Below are 23139 nucleotides of genomic sequence, written 5' to 3'. Positions count from 1 at the left end.
AGAGTAATTTCACATGACCCCCTCTTGGAAGCATCTAGGTTTTGCATACTTTGCTCCAACACAATTCCCACTGAAGAAATACTTCAAAAAGCAAAGATTATGGATTCTTTTTAAAATGTCACTCCTTGTTTTTTGGGTAACTGTGCTAAATTTTGTTTATGTATCTTAATCTTACCCTGATTTGTATGATCAAAACAAAGCATTTGTGGATTTGTTTGGAGTCTGGAAAGGACGTGAACTGACCCGCAAGACAGGCGGAACTGGCAGGCCCTGGGTGCCCAGCTCCTCATGCGCTGGGCACCCCATCCCCAGTTCCCTGGGCACCCCAGTTCCCTGTTCCCTAAGCACCCCATCCCCAGTTCCCTGGGCACCCCATCCTCTGTTTCCTGGCTCTGTGGCACTGTGAGGGCTCCCAGTCCCTCCACACCAGTGGGCACAAAGGCCTGGGAGCGAGCTGTGAGGGTGGGGTGGTGGTGGTGATCTGAAGTGGGGAAAACAAGGTGGCTTGTTTTCCCCAGTGGTGCTCACACACCTCCTACCCTTCCAGCCAGACTGGCTTTCACTGCCATGCCTGTGCTGTTAAATAGCTGGTAGTTGTCATTCCATGAGTATTCCTTGGTTATCTGAGAATTACTGAGACACTGAATTCGCTTTGTTAGCTGCCTTAGAGAAAAATAAGATTTGATTAATCATCATTTCAGCAAATTATGGCCTGTTCTGCAGGCTAATGACATCAGACAGTGAAGAGCTGGCTTCCTCCAGTGAGCTGTGCCCTGCCCTGGCTGTGCAGTCCTTCCTGGCCTCACCTGGAGGGCTTGTGGGGCAGTAAGACCAGGGTCACTGACACAAGTCAGGGATGGGGTGCCTGGGCTGCAGTGGTGATGAGGTGAGGACCATGAAATGCTGGTGGGGTGCTGTGGAGGTGGTGCCTGGGGCAGGCTGTGGATTGCTTACAGTGAGGCCCTGGCACAGAGTGCCAAGAGGAGCTGTGGCTGCCCCTGGATCCCTGGGAGTGTCCAAGGCAGGCTAGATGGGGCTTGGAGCAGCCTGGGATAGTGGAAGGTATCCCTGCCCATGGCAAGGGGTGGAACAAGATGAGCTTTAAGGTCTCTTCCAACTCAAACCATTCCATGATTCTGTGATATAAACACAGCCATCAACAGAGACAACTGGTGAACTCCATTCCTAACCTTCGAGTCATTTCATTTCCTTTGTTATTGCTTTTTTTTTTTTGTAAGCAATTGTCATTATATCAATCAAGATCAAATTTCTGAGCTGAGATGTTGAATTAATCCTTGAAGAATATATATTTTTCTCTGAAAGAGTCCATTACATTATTCCAAGTTTTACTTTACTGACATGCCAATTTCAAACATAACTGGGTTTAGGAAATTATGCAACAGGGAAGACAGAGCTCTCACCTTTGCTTTAGAATAAAGGTCAAGAGTTTGAAAGCTCAAAGATGCAGAATGTAGTTGTTAGAAATCCCACACAAGGTATATGTTAGATAGCAGGGCAAGGATTTAAAAAGTAGGTTTCTTACATGAAAATACTTTGCTGCCTTCTGGCCAAGAGTTAAAGTTCCCCCCAAGGTTTTCTGTTTTCTGCCATCTTTTTGTCTTGCATCTTTCCTCTTCCAAGATCCCTGACTGTTTCCTACCTTTAATCCCTTTTAGAGGCCCTCTCTTAGCTGTTGAAAACCAGCTCTATCTGCTCGCTCATCTGCCCATGGCCGGCAGAGAGAGTACCAGAGACCTCCCTTCCCCTTGCCAGGTGGGGCTCCCTCAGCCTCCCTAACTTGATTTAACAATGGTTGGGCCATTGACAATGTTGACATTGGGATTACGTGGAATTTGCTTGCACAAAACCTGGGGAATGGCACAATCCTTGACAGCTTTTGCACCTCACCCTTCTCAAGCCCAAACACTCGGGAAATGCCTGTACCAGGCTGGTGCTGGCTGTTATCACTGGACTTGGTGCAGGGTGTTTGGGACCTGAGTGTGGGGCTGGAGCTGGACCAGCAGGAGTAACAGGATTTGAGGATTGTTCCCCCTCTTCTCTGCACCTTCTCTGGTACTTGGCAGCTTCACAGTGGGTGTAACTCCCCTGTGCAGAATTTGGGAAGAAGAGGCATTTCCTTCTCCTCTCAGTATATTGTTCTTTTCAGGCATGATGATAATTGCATATTCAAACCAGAAGTAGATCGATAACAATAGAAGAATATTAACAGAAGAGTAATTTAGAGGCTTGGTTTTTAGACACCGTTAATTTCTTTGCTGATGGCAGCACTGGAGAGGAACAGATGGGATTCTTCCAGCCCAACTTTTGTAACATCTTCATTCCCAAAGATCCCAGACCAGATGTGAGGGCTTTGCTGGGTCTTGAGGGACCTCACCAGAGCTACCTCAGTGAAGAGTTTTGGCTTTGGTCATGGGGATGGTGGTGGCCCCAGCACTGTGCTGGTGGCCCTCAGCAAGGAGGGCTGCCCCCCTCTGTGTTGGGACTGTGGTCTCTGCTGCACCAGGCACCCAGGGGAAGAGAGACAAGGGCCTCAGCAGTCCCTAAATCCCTCCTAGGGTCTGAGAGGGGGAAAGGAGCCATTTTAGGGCCCCACTGGGGTGAAGGAGGGAGCCCCAGCGCTGCCCTGGCTGTACCTGGGTCAGGCAGCCCTAGGCTCAGCTTTGAAATGTGAAGCAGTTTCCTTAAGCATTGCAGGGGGTAAAAAGTGAATTGACCATATCATAGGCACATGGTACTTCCCTGCTCATATTACACTACAAAATCTGGGCAGTTCCTAAGATAGAGCTGGAAAAGGGGATTTGGGAGTGTGAGCAGCACTTGGAGCAGAGCACAGCTGACATGGCTGGGAACAAAAGGTGACAGCAGAACTCGCCACATCTGCATTGCTGCTCATGCACAGGTCAGCAGAAATATTTCCTAAATGAACATTTGTTGCAAATTTGCTGGGAGAAGTGTAAAATAACTTTGTTTGAGTGCTGGCTTTGCTTTGTGCCTTGTGTTCTGCTGGTTGCGGAGCTTGTATCTGGCTGGGTTTCACTTTGAATTTTGTACTTCGTTTTCCAGATTTACTTTTTAACTGTTCTTTAGGCTCTAAAGCTGTTGTTAAATATCTCCAGTTTGATGCAGTTTAAAGACTTAAGTAGAGAGGGGCGGGTTTGCTTTGTTAGTTAAGGCTGCTAAAGCTGGGTCTTTGCTGCTCATGGACAAAGATTTTTGCTTTTTTGCAAAATGCTCCATAAGCAACACATGTATTTGGGCTTTTTTTTTTTTTTTGCTTGTTTTGTCCTCAAAGTGAGCTTCTTACAAAAACAATTATTTTTAATGCCACTTCTGGCCTTTTGACTGGGAATTCAAAGTTTTACCTCACAGGCTGGAGCGAAAGTTAGGTTTGTTTTTGTTAATGTAAGTCAAGGAGTAGCAATGATTCACTGTGACAGGCTGAATGTGAGCCATATGAACCGAGCTGCACAGGCATAAAGGAGGATTGTGCTGCAAAATATCTAAAAGTAATTTAGATTTTGACGCACTTACCACTTCTCAAGTTGCATTTCCCCCTTTCCTCAGGCTCTTGCCCTTCCCCCACCATCCAGGATCTGATGTGATGGAAAAATATAGGCATTGTCTCTGGGATTAGGAATGGCTGGGCTAAAAGTGCTTTGCTTCTGCAGATTTTATTATAGCAGTGTGAGAGCTTCCCGAAGAGATGGTAATGATTATATACACTTACATACAGGGTCTTAAATGATGACTTTCTGGGCTGAAATAATTGAGTTTTGAGATGATCCTTCGTATCCCTGGGAGTGTGCAAGTGTCGTGTGCTGGTTTGTGTCACTGGGACGCTCCGGGCTGGGTTGCTGCTCCAAGGAGTGTGAGTTGCATGGATTTGCTGGAGCCTAGCTCCCACAGCTATGGGTGACAGGGAACAGGGGCTGCCTGGCCCCAGGGAACCTCAGGAACTGGGCATGGGGCCACTGAGTGCCACCCTGGGGGCAGCATTCTACAGAGACATTTTTTTTCCAATTAAACACTACTGATTTCTTTTGTGTGTGTTTTGGGTTTTTTTCTGTAATTCTCTCCACCCCCCCCACACCCACCCCCCCCCCACCCCCATTCTGTGTTTTTCTTGTTTGAATGGCAAAGGAAGGCTGTTTTAGTATTGACTCAGATGATACATGCTCATAGCAAGACTCTTTGTCCAGTCTTTTTACTGGTTAAATGTCTTAGCATTGGGTGTAGAAAGGAATGGCAAATGGCAGTTCATTTCTGGCTAGTGTTTCTTACCAGTAAGTGAAAGGCAGAGTGTGGAGCTGTGTGAGTGCAGTAAGTGTAATATCTATAAAAGAAGACATATTTTAATGGCTCTTAAACTTGAAGATTGAATTCTGTTCTCTTAGGAAATGTATCCTGCAGATACAACAGACACACGCCGGGGAAAGGAGAACAGAACTCGGTGTTGCAGTGAGTTTGTTAAAACCCAGTGACCCACTCTGAGTTTCTCTCTCTCTGAAGTTATTACAAAGGATCCTGCAGGAAGTGGGGATTAAGCCAGACGTTAAGGTCACATTGTGACCCACCTTTGCTGTTTAATGTCAAATGTGAAGTTTTAAAAGCAAACCAAGAATAATACATTGGATACTATATTTAAGGCAAAACCCCAGCAAAACGTCTGTCATCAGGTTCCAAACAATGCCATGCTTCCCTTTAACAATGAGCTATCCATTCTATGGTCTTATTTTATGGAATGTTGAACAGTTTCTGGCAGTACTGTGCCCCTGCAGGAAGAATAGATGGTGCTTTTGGATGAGTTTTGTTGTTCCAAGTCTTCAACAGATCATATCCATCTGTAAGAAAGGAATAGCATCTGTGTAAAGTAAACAAAGTCAAACCACTCAAAATCTCCTCCTGAAGAAAAAACAGTGCCTGCGGGCTGAGGTGGTAGTACAGATTGGAAGGTAATGTGGAAAGGTACTGCTTAACATTCCTTTTAAGGGGAACACTCGGTTAAACATGGAAAAAAAACATGGAAGAACAGGAAATCTCATTAATCAGGCCTTGGGAGACAGTGGTCAGGGTGTGCAGACATGGTCAGTACACATGTACTGACAGGAGCCGGTGTATAAGAAGAGCAGATTATTTTTATATCTTGTTTGATTTTATACAGCTTTGGCTCTCTGAGGAGAGCATGGAAACAATGAACATCCAGATGTTGACAGTCCTTATCATCCCCATGTATTATGTGGCCACCCCCACATTGCTGAGAGGAACATCTCCACCGGGATGCACACCTTGCACCCTTCATAGAAATCTGTCTTGTAGATGAAACAGAGGATTGACAGACTTGTAAGATGTTGCACCACTTTCCTTCTCCATTCCTCTGGATGACCAGGAACTGCTGGAATGATGGAATCCATCATTTTTTTCAGAGCTCTGCTGGCATTCTCCCAGTTGACCTCCAACAGAATGATTACTTTCTCCTCCCTGCCCTCTGCACTGTGGTGGTCCACATTTGGTGGAGGAATATCCCCCTTCCGTTTATTTGTGTTCCTTACAATTCTGTAAATTTTGTTCATATTGCCCATAGAGTTCTCCTTTGCAAAGCAAAAAATCACAGGCCCTGCAGCTTTATCTACCCAAAAATAAGGGTATTAGTCATGTAAAGTCTCTTTACTGTGTCACGGTTTCCCATCCCTGAAAGTGTCCAAGGCTAGGCTGGATGGCGCTTGGAGACACCTGGGGTTGAGGAATGTGGAACTGGATTATGTTTAAGGTCCTTTCCAGCCCAAGCCTGGAATTCTGTGGTAAAGCTCACAGCAAAGGGACAATCCATTCATCCCAAACAGTTAATCAGGAGCATTAATTGCCCTCTGAAGTCTTACCCACCCCTCCACTCATTGTAGAGAACCTCATCAGCGAGGTGACTTATAGAAAACTGATGTTCAACTGCACCTCTGGTCTTCTGAGAATTTAGACTCACGGTCCTCTTTGTTCTGTTCTTGTTCTTTGTACTTTGGACTCCCAAGGTCGTGGTATTGCTTTCAGAATTGAGCCTACAAAGTTGATGTATGGTTTATTCCTGAAATGCAGTGAAAATCCCTCCCATGCCAACCCCCAGCTCAGTCAGCTGGGTGTGCACGTCTGACTGGGCTGCCAGAGCGTTTCAGTCACAGTGGGGTGAGGCAGGGTCGTGCCACAGGAAGGCTCTCTGCAGGTGCCTCTCAGCCCAGCCTCAGAGAGCACTGGCAGGCAAGTCTGGAAAGCTGAAATACCTCCCATTGCACCTCTACTTTCCTTGGTGGGGATTTTATCCTTCTTTTATTGCTTTAAATACCAAATGTATTCTGTACTCTTGGGAGACTTTATTTCATCTCTCATGTTAGTAACTTTTCCATCTTAATTTTCATTCTCAGTCATGTGCTGGATTGTGCTAACTAATGTGGAAGGAGGGACTACAACCTCATTCTTCTTCTGTTGTACTAATTATTTATTTCCCCTTGTACTAATTATTAACTTCTTGTATCAATTAATCTTTACAGTTACAGGATTTCCTCAGCTGGAAAATAAAAAGTTTCTTCCCCTTCCAGAAGATCATTGACCAAAGCATAAATACATATTTAAATGTGCCAAGACCAAATAAATTGTTCGTACTAGTCAATACCACTTTAGGTGGAGTATTTACTGTGATGAAAATCAGTCTGAATTTACTGTTTGGTCAGTGTGTTCAACAAAACCATGATGTTAAAGGAAAAAAAGTATTCTTATTTAAATTATGTGCATGTCTATAAGGTAACATATACAATTATTCAATCAGCATTTTTTGTTAATGCAGTAATATCTGGTTTGCTGGGATTTCTATATTTTGAATGTTCCACCCAAGTGATCATGGGTTTACTTGTATTGGGTGATGATCAGTAACTTAAAATATTCAAGAGTCTGGGTTGCACACTTACCCAGCAGATCATACTAACTTCCTGTGGCATTAGAAAATGTAATGTGTAATTTACAAAATAAACAAGAATTACTTTTCTAATCTCATTCTGGTTTGTAGAATATGGTACAGAACCACAAATTGTTCTGAACACAAGAAGTGCACACGTGCATCTGAGGGCAGAAGCTGTCTCAGTGAATTTGGACACTCAGCAAACTATCACGGAGTGTGCCAACTTGGGTTCTGTGCAGAAACAGGAAAAACCCGTGTTCCTATCTCCAGGAAATTATTCTTCAAATTAAGGCTACACCCCCTGGACAACTGGGATCTGTTCCCTATCAAAGGAAGAGAGTCAAGATACAGGATTCAACATCTGCTGCAGGCAAAAGTGAAGGAAAAAACCCAAGGTGGAAGATGGAGGTAGTGAACATGTGACTTCTGTTAGCCCCACCTGGAATTATTGATGTCTCTGCATGATGGGCTGTGAGATGGAATAGCAGAGCAGGCTTCCTTCCTTTTCAGTTTGGTTCCTACCAAACCAAATTCCATTATCTTTTATGTAAAGTTTGTGCAGGAACACTTTGGATTGATGGATTACATCTGTGGCTGCTGACTGATTAGCAGCATGATAGATGCAGCTTCATTTACAGGGATTTACTTTCATTCAGGAGGAAAAATTGAAAGTTTCTTTCCAGCACTTTCTTTTTGCATTAAAACTTTTCAAAGTGCTCAACAAATGGTAGGCTTTGATTTCCATTTGTTTAATGACTGTGGTAATTAACATTTCTATAAGAACATTTTAACCAAGTGTTCTAGTTTTTCCTCCATTAAAATAATAACTTTTTGCTTTAGCTGAAAAATTTAAGTGCTATATATAATAACCCTGATACAGGCTTTCTTTTGTCACATATGAGAGGAAACTCATCCCAGGGAATGATCACTGCTGCTTTTTCTGGATTTTATTATTTTTTAATTGGCAATATGCTTAGTGGTGTGTCCAGTCCATGCTCTTGTCTGCAGTCCATGGGGGTTGAGAAGACATGTGCATGAATGCTGAAACAAATCTGAGTTCCTTTTCTTCAGACCAAAGAATACATGGGCAGATGCTCAACCAGACTCAATAACAGGAAATTTTTCACTGCCCAATAGCTAGACTTTCATCATTACTCATGATAGTGACAAAGTCAGGACACAATTACAGAAAAATTATTTGCTACAAATTTGCTCTGTTGACATTCTGTTTTGACACTGCTTTGGAATTAATTGGCAGACTGAAGTAAACCCCTCTGAGTTACTCTGGGGAGTCTCAAATGTGAATCCTCAGTTCTGAGGCTGAAGTTCAGGTGATGGAGGCAGCACTGCTCCTCTGGCTGTGAGCAGTGCTGCCTCACAGGTATGCTGTGCAAAACTGCCTGGCAGTTCCCTGCAGCCTTCCCTGTATGAAAACTGTTGTTAATTATTTCCAAATTGCCACAGGGCAGCAAAGGCCACTTGCTAAGCTGTCAGTTAAATAGTAGGCTTTCTTTGGCCTAATTTGGATTTTAGATGGGGGTGGGGGAATTTTCAGTTTGAACTGTTTACAAAGGGCTGCCTGAACTAGGTAGGGAGTGCCCAGATGTTCCAACTAACACATTTCCCAACAAAAGGTCTGTATTACTGTCACTGCTTAGGGCAGAGGGGTTCAAAGTGCATAATAGAAGACTGCGTTACGAAAAAGAAACAAACCCAATACTTAAATCTGGTGCTTACTGACAGTTAAAAGTAGTATCAGAATTATTTCATGGAGGAAAGGAGAAATGGGGAGAGGGGATCACAGAGGGTGTGGGAATGATATCCCAGGTTTTGCATGCCATCTGTCCCGGAGGCTGCAGCAGGTTCTTTCCTTGGCGAGAGGCACTGCAGCCCTGCAAGTGGGAGCTCTGTAAAACTGTGGGAAGAGGCAGGGGTCTGGAGCATCCTGGGGAGAGATTAGAGAAAGGAAGCAGAGAGAGAGAGAAATTTAGCCTAGGATCTGGAAAGGATGTATTTGAGGGGCACAATTATAAGATCGTGTAGGGGTTGTGCTTGAGTTACTTCTAATGAGAAATGGTCAATGTCTAAATAAAGGGGAATATCTTGGAAACTAGGGATTTGTTCCTTTCTGAGAGGGAAGAAAGGAGTGCAGCTCTTTAAATAAATAAGAAAAAATTATTTCACTTATCAGAGCAGCCTCCAGTATTGACAGTGCTCACCTGAGCCCAGAGCCTGGGTGCTGGCTGCTGGGAACTGGATGGCTCCTGAGAGCAGTGGTGCCCCATGTCTAGGCTGTATCCACATGTGTGCAGCTGCTCGAGGTCTGTGCAGATCAGGGACCTGCCTGCTGCCAAAAGAGCTCTCCCTGTGAAAATTAGTTCATAACTTATGAGCTTTGACAAGTTTTTGTTGGCTGTGCCTTGGGAAACATTTTTGAGTGGCTGTGGCTGAGTTTGCTTTAATTTTTTCCCAGATTTCTTTGGCTGGTGTGGAAATAGCTGGATTATTTAATTGTGTTTTTGAGGAGTATATATAGTCACCTGAAACTTGGTGATGTAAAAAGATGAGAAAAAAAGTGTATCAATAGCAAACAAGTTTATTTTCACTCCAGTGTAAGAGTTTGGCTCCTTCTGCAGCAGAGCTGTGACCCTGGCCCAGCTGCCAGGACTTGCTGAATGTCCCGTGCATTGTCCAGAGAGGAATCTGGCCGTGGTCGGTTTGTCAGGGTCCCCACGGCAGAGCCCTGTCCCTACTGCTCTGGTCCCTGAAGAGCCCTGTGCTGAGCTCCCTATGTCCCATGTTGTTGAGATGAAAAACAAGGGATGGGACCACTGTGCTATTTAAGATGATTTATTGCTCAAGTAAGCCAGGTAAGATGTCAGTCTCAAAGGCGTGAGATTTGGAGAGAAGCAACAAGTCAGCCATAGCTTAAGGTAGTTACAGGTTTCTTCTTCACACAGCAATATATAACATTTTGGTCCAATAGACAGTTAAAACAAAACTTGTTTCCACTTAATAACCTATCACCTTTGCCTAGTTCTGCTGCACTGCATCTGTCTCTTAGCCAATAAACTGACAGGCCACGTACCCATACACACACACCCCTGCTATAGCTACTAGATCCTTAGCCTACCCTCTAAGTCCCATTATTACAGCTCAAACCTACCACTATTTTACCTAATATAATTTCTTATTTAGAATATTAATAATTAGAATATTAAAGCATATTCTTACTTACTTACAATTATAGGAACATAAGTTTATAATTTTTCTACTTAATGTCTGTGTACCTTTATCATTACATTAACCCATGCTCTTTCCAAGACTGTAGACTGAACCCTTGAGCATCTGTGGAATTTTCCATTTTTCCATTTCCCACACCATGTGAGCCCTTCCTCTCTGGCTCCTTGGCTGCTGCCATGATCCCACTGAGTCACTTTGGATCTGCTGCACTGGCAACTCACAATGACACAGAATTTCACTCCTCTCGAATCCAAGTACCTGCCCTGTTGTTTTGGGCTGGGCTGGACTGAAGGGGAGCACTGACACAATAGCTCCAAGACATGATTCTCCCCTCCCTGACTCTGGCATTCCCTTGGAAAAAGGCTGCCTTCAAACACTCTCAAAAAATTTCAAAAAGCACTCAAACACTGCACATTCTGGAAGAGTAAGTCCCAAAGATACCTGGTCACTGCTGTTAATGCTTGGCTACTTCAGCTGAAATACCTCAGGTGATGCTTTTCTATTACTGCAGCATGTCAGGTTCCTGTTTGGATTCAAGCATGGGGAATGTCCTGGAAAGCTTCTGGAGCATCTCTGCCTGAGAGTGCTTCTGCTGGGAAGGGAGTTCTTATTGGAGTTCTTTTGGGAGGCTGCGTGAGTTTTGATCCTGCTTTCTTCTTATTTGTCTCCTCTTGAGTTCGCTGGTGAATTAATTGAAAATCCTCCAGAATCCCAAATGTCCATTTTTAAAAGCTTTTCCATGAAAAGGGGGTTAATGATAACTGATTTCTTATTGAAAACAAAGTTGAGGAAAACTGCCTGCAAAAGCTATGGCTCCTGAACACAGGCTTGTTTAGCCAAGAACCAGTGCGCTGACAACTCCAGAGTGCTTTACTTTCAAGAACAAAAAGCAGCTTGTTGGGTTGGGATTTACTCTGAGGTTTATCCTACCCCTCTGGTCCTTCTGCCCAACATGGGTTCAGCTCAGCTCATATTCCATTAATTTATAGGCAGAGATGATGGGCCCTGGGCCTGAATGTTGCATAAGAGCAGTGATGGAAACACTTCTCCTTTTTCATTCATCCTCCCGGTGAATAGCCCTGTAGTTCCCTCTGCGAGGAGAGAAGCAATCCCTTCCAGCAGCAGTCCCTTCCCTTCCAGCAGCAATCCTTTCCAGCTCCTGGTGAGATCACAAGTTTCCGGACAGGGAGGGTGTGAAAGGAAGATCTAATCTATAGACTGGCACAGCCCAGTCAGGAGATACTGGGCTTAGGGCTTTCTTCTGGTTTTCATATAAGATTCAAATGTTCTTACAAATTTCCATGTTCTCTTCCATTTAAAAAGGATTGTTTTTAAATTGTTATTTCCTTCCATCCCCTCCCTTCTTCCTCCCTTAGTCTAAACTGTGGCCGCAGGCAGTGAGGAGCTGCTGGCAGCTGCAGCAGCCCAGAGCTCTGGCTGGGGAGAGGTGTGAAAATGCTCGGGCTGGGGAAATACCTTCCCCTTGCTCCTCGGGATGGGTGTGCACATGTGCTGCCTGCTGCCCTGCTTTCTGCAGAGCTTTCACCTCTGTGAGAAGAGATTCGGCATCACCAAAAGATTCACCAGCCCAGAGCAGGGCTGTGTTTGGTCCCTGCCCACGGACAGCTTGAAGCTGCAGAGCCAATTTCAGCTGGCTGGTTCTGGGAAACCAGAATTGTTCACGGCAGCTCTGTGGGCTGATGAACTTGCTTTGTGCTGAAGTGGTGAGTGCCAGCCCTGCACTGGCTTTCCCACAGGTTTTTTCGTTTTGTGTCAGAACCTCCAGTGTGGATTCCTGGGCAGGCTCAGGGACTGCCCCCAGTTACACCTACAGGGCTCCCAGTACCCAGCACGGAGGCTATTGCACAGATGGATGCCACCTTCTGCTCTTACATCGGCCTGGCATCTGGCCCTGCTCACTTTCAAAAGTAGAAGACACAGATCAAACCAGCATTTCTGTTACCGTCATCCTCAAAAATGTCAATTTAGTGTGGGACTGAGAGGTGGGACAGAGAAAATAATTGCTCTGTCTAAACCTCTTCACAGGGATCTGCAAATGGTGAAATCACAGGTGCATCTTAAAGATGGAAGTCAGTGGGGTCTCCTACAGTGCACTGAATTTATTCTCTTTACTGCTTTTTGTTTATAAATGGCTGCCTCCTTTAGTTCAGTGAACATTTGACAGAATACTGTCGCTACTGTGCTACCTTTTCCACATGTGCCCACCTTCTGCATGTGTTTGGGGCACCCTTCACACAGAGAGGTTGTCTCTGTGTGAAATCTTTGAAGGAGAGTGCCTCCTGTCACCTCTGCTTACCCGGAATAAGCTTTCTGGTTCAGCACTGAAATGAAACCATCTGGAAAAAGAATCTCCCAATAAAATGCTTCTCTTAATTTAAAGAAGTTGCACATTTAAAATGTCTAGATTGTCTGTGGGAACACACTGGTTTCATCAACATTTTCAAGTAATATGACTGAACAATTTTAATCAAGTCAACATTCTTCCTTTTGGTTTTATGTTATGGTTTTGATTGAAATAAATCACTTGGAGTATATTGTTTTGAAAAAATGACAAAATTTATAACTTTTTGGCCCTAAACTGAATTGAAATAAGCATCTTGAAATCTTATTTTATTCCCCTGCCAGGAGACGGGAATATGATGTTTTTCAGCCAGGACTAGTTACAATTTTGATGGCTGCTGCTGTTAGCCTTGGATGTCCCATCACACAGATACTGGGTTCATCTGCTTTCCTTTTCCATGAAAATGTGTGCCTGTGGCTCATGCTTATTTGGACTCTTTTTAACGCTGGGTTTCCATTAGGTGTCTTTACTCTGCCCTTCCTAGGAATACTTTTTAAAGAAGGAATCGAGGCATAAGGAATTGCAGCAGTGTGACCATCCACTGTTTACTGCTGGTTTCACTCACATGTTTATGTGGGTAGAATTTGAGGGACTCCCAATCCAGAGCATTGCCCCTCTCTTGTATGGGCACTCCTGCTTGCTCAGGATGTATTATGAACACAGGAATGACAACAACTTTTTTAATAATGGCCCAGTAAAACCCAGTAAAGCCAACAGGGTCAGCCCTTGAACCAAAGAAGAGCAGGATATACAGGTTAGGAAATTCCACAATGGACATGAATGGAATTCTCCTGGGACATGAAGCAGTGTGTGAGGGCTGACACAAGTGGCACGTGGTTCCCTTGCTGTAGAGCTCTGTAAAGCTTTGAACAGAGCTTTTGAAAAACTTTTATTTTAGGTGTGCATTGTTGCTAGAAGACACAAAGTATAGAGTGAAGGTTTTGAGAAATCACACACAGTCGCTTTTAGTGAGGCAAAGAAGCCTTTATTTTGGGGTTTTTCAACCCTTTTATAGGGTGTTCCAATACAGGTTATCTTGATTGGTAGAAGGAACAATACCTCCCTCATCCCATTGGTGAGACAAGAGAAAAACACACTCAGAACATCTGTGTCTTGTTTTGGGAAAGTAACCCTTATTTACACAAACAATCCTTGAGCGAGAAAAGGTTCCCAAGACTTTCCCTTGGGAACAGTCAGTCCCTGAGAGCTTGAAATTCTCTCAGGTTCAGAAATCATATCCACAGTGCATCGCTTAATTTCTCACTCAACAGAACAGCAAAAGTCAGTGATATTGGTAAGAGTGGGTGAAGGACATTGGTGAGGGTACAAAGAACCAATTCTCATTTTAGTGAAGCCCTTGTGTATTGACCCAGTTGTGTAAAACAACATTAAGGAAGGCATTAAAATAGTTAATGGAAACAAATTATTGCAATAACATCTGCTGGTATTAAACTCCCCTATCCCACAGAGATAGTGTGGGTTTTTTTACCCTCTTGGTTCAGACACCTTTATTTACAGCTCCAGCTTTTGATGCTGTTCCCCAGTAATGAGCTGCTGTCTCCAGAACATCGTTGCAATGTTGGGGAATGGCAGGGATCCAGAGGTGGAGCACATCAGCTGCGGGGCTGGCAGGAGCACAACTCTCTGTGTGCAGGGATGGGGGCTCAGTGGGGCTCAGCAGCTTCCCTCAAAGATGGTTTTCTCTGTGCCTGAAGTAGAGGCTGTTTCTTTGATATGTGAGTTTGTGGTTGGGGGGAGTGATGGGTGTGGGAAACAGATGGAGAAAGCACAGGGAAATGCAGTGGTTTAAAGGAATAAAAAGATACTTTTTGTTGGAGTCACTGCACCAGAAACAAGGAGCCTCTGAGGAAGCAAAGCAAGCCTGAGGAAAGGGAACTGGTGTCATTATGGAGGAAGGGTTTATAAGGATTTCAGTCTTATCAGTTAAGCTTGAAAACCCAGATGCTGAGGGATGTGGAAATGCTGTGAAGAGAAAGGCATGGGGGGACTGAGCAGGGCAGGGAGCAAGGATGGGAACAGGGGAAGGACTGGCGGTGACCCAGACAAGCAAACCAACCCTTGGACAGAAATGAGTGTGAATGAGGGGGGCAAGAGGTGACAGCACAGAGAAGCAGCTCCTTCCACTGAGGCAGGACTGTCCTGTGGTAAACCCTCAGCTATCCTTGAACTCTCTCCTGTAAGTGATGACTGCTTTCTGCCTCTTGCTTCAGCACAGGGATCACTGGGATTTCTTCTGGGAGTTTGAGTGTGTGCCTGAGGAGTTCTGGGGAACCCTTTACCCTTTACCTGGAGCTGTGCCCCAGCAAAGCAGCACAGGCTGGCTGGGGTGGGGGGTGCTCACATTGCTCATCCCTTACCTGTCCCACAGGTGAGGGATGCCTGGTGCACACAAAGGCTGCCAGACCTGTGCCTCTGACACGCAGGTGGCCCATGCTGGGTGCTGGGGCTCTCTGGGAAGCCTGATGTGGAAAAGGGAATATGATCTGGGCAGAGCTGAGCTCAGCTGCCTCCCCATGGGGTTTGCCCAGGGCACACACATACACTGAGGCATCAAAGCCAGGAGCTACCATAGGAGGGGATGTGACAAAATCCTGCTGCCAGCCCCTCACAGAAGTTATCTGTAGCTGTCCTCCCATTCATTATTTCCCAGCTAAAGCAATGGAACAATTAAAAATTTGGTTTACCTGGAAAAGCTGCTGAAAGCAGGATGAATTATTAATTCCCAGGCTGCATCCTGAAGAATTCTTTTCAGTACCACACATTGAAAATTTTCCTTCATGAGGAAGAGCCTGGTCTTGAGAGCAGTCAGATTCTGAAAAAGTGAGATTCTTCCAAGCCATTATTGTATTTTCTGACAATTTTATTTTTCCTTCAATCATTTTCCTTTAGCACGCTCAGCTAATATACTCAAAATAGTAGTAGGAGATGTACATTTGTAAGAATTCTGTCCCTGTATAAGGTACTGAAGTAACTGGGATTCCAGGGCAGAACTGGGGAAATTCTTAGCACAGTTTGTCCGTATCTTATCAGAACAGGCACACTTTTCCCACAGCCTGGCCTCTTGCCACAGGGACTGAGCAGACTTGTTGGAAGCCTCCTTTGAATGGGAGAAGTAATCTTTCTGAATGGATTTTCTGGCACAACTCTTGTTGCGTGTGCAGTTCATTGTTCTGGGTGATGTGGCTGTATTTTACCCCCCAGATAAATGTTTTAGGGTTGTTGTTTTTTTGATGATGGGAGTGGTCCTGGGAAAATAATCAGATTGCTGGTCCTATAAAATTCTATAGGCAAATTGTTTTTCTGTTGTAAGTGGTTTTCTGTGTTAATTGTGTAGCTTTGTGAGCATAATTTTGATATAAAGGACAACAGCTGACTGACCCTTGAACTTTTCAATGCTCAAAGGGCTTCGTAATTAAAAAGCAAACCATTTTCTTTTCTTCAAGGCACTTAAAGTGTTATTATGCCAGTTCATGTATGCATAGATGCATATTGTGTGTTCATAGTATAGTTATATTCACTAAAAAGTACTGCTGGTGTTGTCAAAAGTAAAAGAAGTGATTGCCAGTGGTGGCACATCCTCAGTTGTTGTAAATGTCCTCCAGTGAAGTTGGAGCTGATCCCTCTGTTCACCACAGTCCTGCTGTGGAGCTGTGCCAACCTCTATGAGCAGAGGATCCGGCCCTTTATATGTATTACAGGATAGTTAATATGATATGTAACCACAAAGTAACCGCAACACACAAAGAAGTTCTATTTTAGCCCTACTGGAGCAAAGGAATAACTGTTAATGCTGAAGACTGAAGTGCGAGAGGTTGCTCAGTGGGGGAAGGAGGCAGAAAAAAATCCAGATTTTGAGTTAGCATATGTTCAGACAAATTCTCACGTCCCAATGCTAAGTTTTGTCCATAAAAAATCCTTAAGAATTGAGTCTTTGTAATTAAAACCTAAAGAATAATTATCTTAAGCTCATATCTGCAGAGGAAGAACTGTGTATTTACTTATTCTCTGCCAAAAAATCTTGTTAGCTGGAAAGATTAACAAAAAGACATTGAGGTATAAATAAGGGCCTTCTTTTTATTGAAATATATGTTTTGTCAACAGATTCAAAATAGAACATTCGCAACCATTTTTTCTTCCTTTCCTTTTCAAAATAGGGGTGGGGGAAGCATCCAACTCCAAACTTAGTACCTCTAATGCTTGGAAGGCATTATGATTAATTTTTGTCCTTAGGCTTCCAGATGTTGGACTTCGTCCCAACTTTTAAAGACCTCTAATGTTTAACAGAATATGTGCCGAGTGTAGTCTTTAACAGAGTTTTCTTTCATAACTCCAGGATCTATGAGAAAAGGTAACTCGGGAAACCGCTGCAGATTCGGCGCTGAACCCCCAGCCTTCCAGGAGAGCAGCCAAGGCTGAACGTGCGAGCTTGGAGCAGAGCCGTGTTCCTTCGGGATGACGATGGCCAGGGCCCGGAGCTGGCAGCAGAGCCCTTGGAACGCCCTGCTCCTGGTGCTGCTGTGCACGGGCAGCTGCCAGCAGCAGAGGGACTGCACGGGAGCCGAGTGCCAGGCCCTGGAGAACTGCATCGAGGACGTGCTGGAGCCCGGCGAGTGCTGCGCCACGTGCCTGCAGCACGGCTGCACCTGCGAGGGCTACCAGTACTACGACTGCGTCAACGTGGGCTTCGTCAACGGCAAGGTGCCCGAGGGACAGTCCTACTTCGTGGACTTCGGCAGCACCGAGTGCTCGTGCCCCAAGGGAGGGGGCAAGATCAGCTGCCAATTCATGCTGTGCCCAGAGCTGCCCCCGAACTGCATCGACGCGGTGGTGCCGGCGGACGGGTGCCCGCAGTGCGGCCGCATCGGCTGCCTGCACGAGGGACAGAAATACGTGGCGGGGCACACCTTCCACATGCCCCCCTGCAAGGTTTGCCACTGCCCCAACGCCGGCGGGGAGCTGATGTGCTACCAGCTGCCGGACTGCGACACCTTCTCCTTGAACACGGCCAGCCCAGGGGACGCCGAGGACGGCGAGCCCGAGAGGCACTACGACGATCCCTACAGCTACGACCAGGAGGCCTCCGAGGGAGACAACACCCAGCTGGAGTCTCCGAAGAAGTACAGGAGTTACTCGTCCCACCTGGAGCACGACAGCCTCAGCCAGGAGCAGAGCGAGGACTATGACTATCCGGCGGCCAGCGTGGCTCCCTCGGCGCCGGGCCTGGCCGGGCCCCACAGCGTGGGCACGGCAGCGCCCGGCACCGCCCCGGGGCCCGCAGGCCCCGCCGAGGCCCGCGGGGCCCCGGAGCGCGGCGAGCGGCGGAGGCTGCCCCGCACCACCGCACCCTCCCTTCAGCAGGTGACACGCAAGGAGGCACCGACCACCACCGGGGCTCCTCCACAGCACACCACGGCCACCACCGAGACGCCCCGGCTCCCGGAGGAATTGGAGAGGAGGCCAAAAGGGAGCAAAGAGAGGCACGAGCACGAAAGAGCCCCCCACTCTAAAATGAAAAAGCATGCCAGGAAGGAAGAGCCAGAGAGTAGCACGGATCAGGGCTTGAAGGAGGTGAACTTTACAGAGGCAAGCTCAACAAGATCATCCCATGAAAGCGTCGAGGGAAATGATTTCCCCCAGGTGAAGTTCAGTGCAACAATCTCTCCTCCTGTTGCCCTAAAGGAGGACCGCAGCCAGTCCTCCCCGAGGCAGTCGCAGACGCTGTATCGTTACCATCCCGAGGAGGACGGGGACCCCAACTCTATCCACGCTAACCCCAGGCTGCCTGAAGGTAAGAACTACTCCAGTGTGGGTGTCTAGAGAACTCTTATTCATGATATTCATGTCATTAGTGCTCTCTCTGTTACATCCTCTGCTGTGTTGTTCTTACTGCTGCACATGGCCTTGAAATCAATCAATCAATCAATCAATCAATCAATCAACCGTCTTCCATCCCTTCAGGAGGTGGTTTGTGTTTTGTTTCACAGAACAGGTACCACTTCAACCTTGCTTTGATTTCACAGACATTGGATGGGGTTTTCTGGTGTTTTAACTTTATTTCAGATGATGATTTCTTAAACTCTTCCATTTTCCTTCAATTACTTCCTTTTAACTTCTGTTGTTAAAGAAACATCTTCCTCTACACAGAAAGATTTAATTAGTTTCTCCAGTTGGCAACTCAGTGTAATCACATCTGTAGCTTTTGTCTTCTTCTGGGAAGGAATTGAAACAGTTGTGCTTTCACTTTCTAAATAAAAATATTTAGAGCGCTTGTAACATTTATCTCATAGTTGAAAGCCTGTCTAAGCTCATTAATTCAAGAACTTGAGAGATACACTCAAATACCCCTAAGGACTAGTAGGGAGAAAAAGGGCTCTCTCTTGCTTTATGCTTTTTTGGGGCTGGAAGTTTATGATGTTTATGATCAGCTGTGGCAAGTATACGTATTTCCTCTCTGCCTCTGAATTCCTCTTGACATCTGCAGGGAATGTTGATTATACGCTTTATGCAGTTCTCATTACTGTAATAAATGCAAACTTCATTGCAGTAAATTAGCACATACACAGCTCATATTTCCAATTCATTTTTCATCAAATCAAGAGCAGTACCTCCTCTTTCAAGATGTGGCACAAAATGTTCTCACGAGACTCAGCTGCAGGATGCTTGCAGAGAATACTGATGAATCCCTAGGCAGTGGTATTTCTAAGGGCTGTGTAGGTAGCCCTTAAATCTTGAGCTGTCCAGTCCATCTCCTGGAGAAACTTAAGGCAGATGAGAGAAAGAGAGCAGATTTGGAGCTTAGACTATAAGTCCCAACACAAGCAGCACCTTGTGGCTGTTAAAACAGAAAGTGTGCCAGGTCCATGGATGGAGATGGCAGCTTTTTCCTTTTCCTTTGACTTCCCTTTTACTTGCCCCAGCCTACCTCAAAATCCGAGCTGTGCACCAAGGCTATGTATGATACATGGGCCTGACTTAGGACTGACACACAGTAACCTGTTTGCTGATGTAACTTTAAAGATATTTTCTTAAAATTAAATGGCTTTTTCTTTTTCTTTCAAAGAAGGAAAAATGGGTGGAGCACCCTGAAATTTTCAATGAAAGGGTTTAAGAAAGTCTGTTGGGGTGGAAGTGTTCAGCCACACAGCTAAGTACTAGATTTTAGAGTCTGTTTGGGTGATTTGCAGTCTGTGATTCCTGGAAACTGCTTGGCTGAGACAGGTCTGGTCGGGGGCTGGATTAGGTTGAGGTGCCTGCAGCAAGATGTGATGGATGGCATGTCAGGCATGAATTGTTCAGCTGACAGAAGCAGGCTTGGGAATCACTGGGTGCCATTTTCCTCTTAGCTGAGGTATCTACAATTTCCTTTAAATACTGCAGAGGTAGAAATGAAAAATAATGTCTTCTGGAAGCGCAGTACTCTCTGACTGGCCATAGATGCTGCAGCTCTGAGGCTGCTGCTTCCCTGCTCCACGGAGCTGCTGCATGTTTTGGGAGCCAGGACTGGTGCCACCACACCATGTCCACCACCCAGAGCCACTGACAGGTGGGACCTGGCCAGGCAGCCCCTGATCTGCCCCACCATCTCCATCAGGAATATTGGGGGAAGATCTGTGTGGAACTACAGCACCCTCTCCAAAAATGAAGGATCTCTCTTGCCATGACCAGCACTCGTGCCTAGGGACAGCAGTGTTTCCACTTGTTCTGCTATTTTAATTGACATGGTTGTGATTCATGGGAGTAGCTCCATATGTTTCAACTAATAAGACATCTTGTGAATTCGGTGACTCCTGAGCCAGTGGTGGAGGGGGAGTGAAGATATTAGTCAGATATTTGAAAGAAAAATTAATCTCGCCTACAGATACGGAATGAAAACATAAATTTTGTACATGTATTTCCAACTGTAAAATGACAAAATCCACCAGAATTGCCAAATAACTTCTTTTCTCCCTTCAGGAATCGTCAGCATGATGTAAACTACATCAGTCACCTGATTTTCAGAGCCTGTGGGGCTGTTGTGCTGTTCTCTAATGAGGCTGCAGTCACTTTGGCAGTGTGCAGAGTTTTGTTCGACCAACTCTCAGCAGAGTGCTCTGGGGCACATTTCTGTGACTCCATGGCCATTCTAGATTTGTTTTGTTTAGTGTTTCTTTTCCCCCAGAGTTTAGAAAAGTTTAGAGAATTATGGGTGCTTCCAGAGAGGCTTTCAGCCCAAGTTTGGTGGCTGTTGCATTTGTTCCTCCTGTTCAGTTGTATCCTGGCCCCAGAACTGTGCTGTGGTTGGATCCTGGTGCCTTTGGTTAAAAACTTGGCTTTATTACTTGTATTTTACATATCTCGCTTTGGTTTTATATGTAGCTGAGTTTTCATCTCCCAAATCTTTGCTGGTTCATACGTGATCTAATGTTGGAAACAACATGGAACACTTTGGTGCTCAGGCAAGTTTCATTTCATGGTTTGGTTTGCTTTCTTCTCTTTAGCATTGTTTTTCATCTGTTGTATTGCCCTGTGTTCACATGAGCTCCTCAGTTACAGCCCCTTTGAACTGTACAGCAGATGTAATTACTCAGCTGAGAAAGTGTAAATTAAGTGCTTTCACCATCAGAAGGGATGAGATTAATAGAGACTGTTCTCTTTATACAGTCTGTCTCCAAACATTGATCTTACCGTGTCACTAACTGCAAGAGCAGCAAACCAGGGGCATTTTAATTTCTGTATTGCCTATTTCCTCATCCTAAAAATGCTCTGATCAGGGCAGGGCTGACTAAAACATATTTCAAGAACTTAGTGTCAAATACTGTTATGATTTTCCCACTTCCATTTCCCCATGCTCTAGCAGTAGAGTGCTATTACTTGGATAAATGTAACTCAGGTAGCAAGGAGCCTCATTGTAAATGTTTTATAATTTGCATTCTGGTTTTGGTAGGCTAAGCAATGGTTTGGGTCTAGCTGGTACTGTCATGTTTCAGAGTGGAGGTGTTTATCCACTTAAACTCCTCCATGACTGGTAATTTTTTTTACCATTGTGGCTTTTAGAGATAAAGATAATTGTTCTTGGGCTGAAGTGAATTGCACCAGTTTGTGAGCTGAGATCAGTGGATGTGAGAGTGGCATTTATTGCAGGTAAGTCCTGATCAGGCAGGAGCTACTGGGAGGCTCCTTTGAAACTGGATGTAGCTGAGATTTCAACCAACCCATCTGCTGCATGTTTGCCAATTCTGAAACTCCTGGAGAAAGATGACCTTGAATTTCTGAAATGAGGATAAACAGATCCATGTGCAGGTCCAGGATTTGGCCTTGATGATCCTTTTGGTTTCTTCCAACCTGGATATTCTTTGATTCTGTGAAATGAGACCTGCAGTGAGGGTATGGAAGCATTCCCTGAGCACACCCACCCTTTGACCCTCTTACGGCCACCATAAAAAGCACTGGAGGTGGGAGAATGCTTGCATGGTCCTTCAGAAACAAACTCAATTTACTTTGTGTTTTTTGCTATCAGGTAAAGTGTTGTCTCATTTTTACTTGAATTGCCTCAGGCTTAATCCTGTGTTCTCTACTTTATCTCAGTCCTTTCCGTTACAGGACGAGATCAGCTTTGAGCCCTCAAAATAGGTATATATGAGGAATAAAAATAAACCTCTGGAGACTGGTGTGCAAGGAGGAAAAGCCTCTGGGCCAGCAAGTGTGAATCAACAAGAATTTCAGCCCCAGAAGACAGTGTTCAGGGATTTCTTTGGTAGTTGGTGTTCTGAGGTGGCACGAATGGGAATAAGGCAGGCTGAGATACTTGCAGAAAGAGGAAGACTAAAATACTATAAAATCAAAAAGTGTCTATCTGTTCTGCCAAAAATGGTCTTTGTGCTTTATCTGGCATAAACCAGATGCTGGTTTAGGAGGAAAAAATCAAATAATTCAAGCATTTCTATTAATGAAAACATCCCATGTATGATATGTGAGGGGCTGATTCCCTCATGGCTGCTAGTGCACAGCCCTCCCTGCACCCCTTCCCTTGTCACCTCAGGCATGGATTTGTGAGCAGAGGGTGCAAGGAAAACCCAGGCCTGCCCAAATGACACGAAGGAGTGCACTCAGAGTAATTGTTCGCAGACTCTGCAGTAAACAGTAGCCAGAGTATCCAATCTGCAGGCACAGGCAGCCAGATGTGATCTGGCCCTCTGTTTCCTCAGCTCTTGCCTGCAGTGGCTGTAGCATTATGTCTGTATCCCATACTTGGAGCAGTCCCATGTGAGGAATGGGAGCAGGGCTGGGGGGGCTGCTGGAGCCCCCCACCCCAGGCACGCAGGCAGCAGCTAAATTCCCAGTGTCCAGACCTGTCCTGGCCAGGGGCATGCTTTTGGGGTCAGTGCTGGTGCTGTGGGGTTTGTGTCTGGGTGATGTCTCTGGACATGTTGCTGCATGGCTGCTGCTTGCCTGGCTTGTTTTGGGAGCTGCTCTGGGTCAGATCCTGCTGTTGCTTTTCCAGCTGGCTGGGCTTCAGGACGCCTCTCAGAGCTGCAGGCTCTGCACTGGGAATGTTATTCTTTGCAAGAATTCCCCC

The 23139-nt window shown here is 45.4% G+C and overlaps 1 protein-coding gene across 2 annotated transcripts in view; it reads left to right on the top strand.

Moving 5' to 3' along the window:
• The window catches only part of FBLN2 (fibulin 2), an 88450-nt gene that overhangs the window by 7435 nt on the left and 57876 nt on the right, over positions 1-23139 (top strand). For both annotated transcript variants that reach the window (XM_086845198.1, XM_086845197.1), the window contains exon 2: positions 16918-18372. In XM_086845198.1, coding sequence (XP_086701324.1) covers positions 17037-18372 — 1336 coding nt within the window. In that variant the 5' untranslated portion in view covers positions 16918-17036. The remainder of the gene's footprint in view (positions 1-16917; positions 18373-23139) is intronic.

The sequence above is a fragment of the Cyanistes caeruleus genome, chromosome 11, assembly GCF_971803275.1.
Source record: "Cyanistes caeruleus chromosome 11, bCyaCae1.hap1.1, whole genome shotgun sequence".
NCBI lineage: Eukaryota > Metazoa > Chordata > Aves > Passeriformes > Paridae > Cyanistes > Cyanistes caeruleus.
This window is presented reverse-complemented; position numbering and strand designations above follow the sequence as displayed.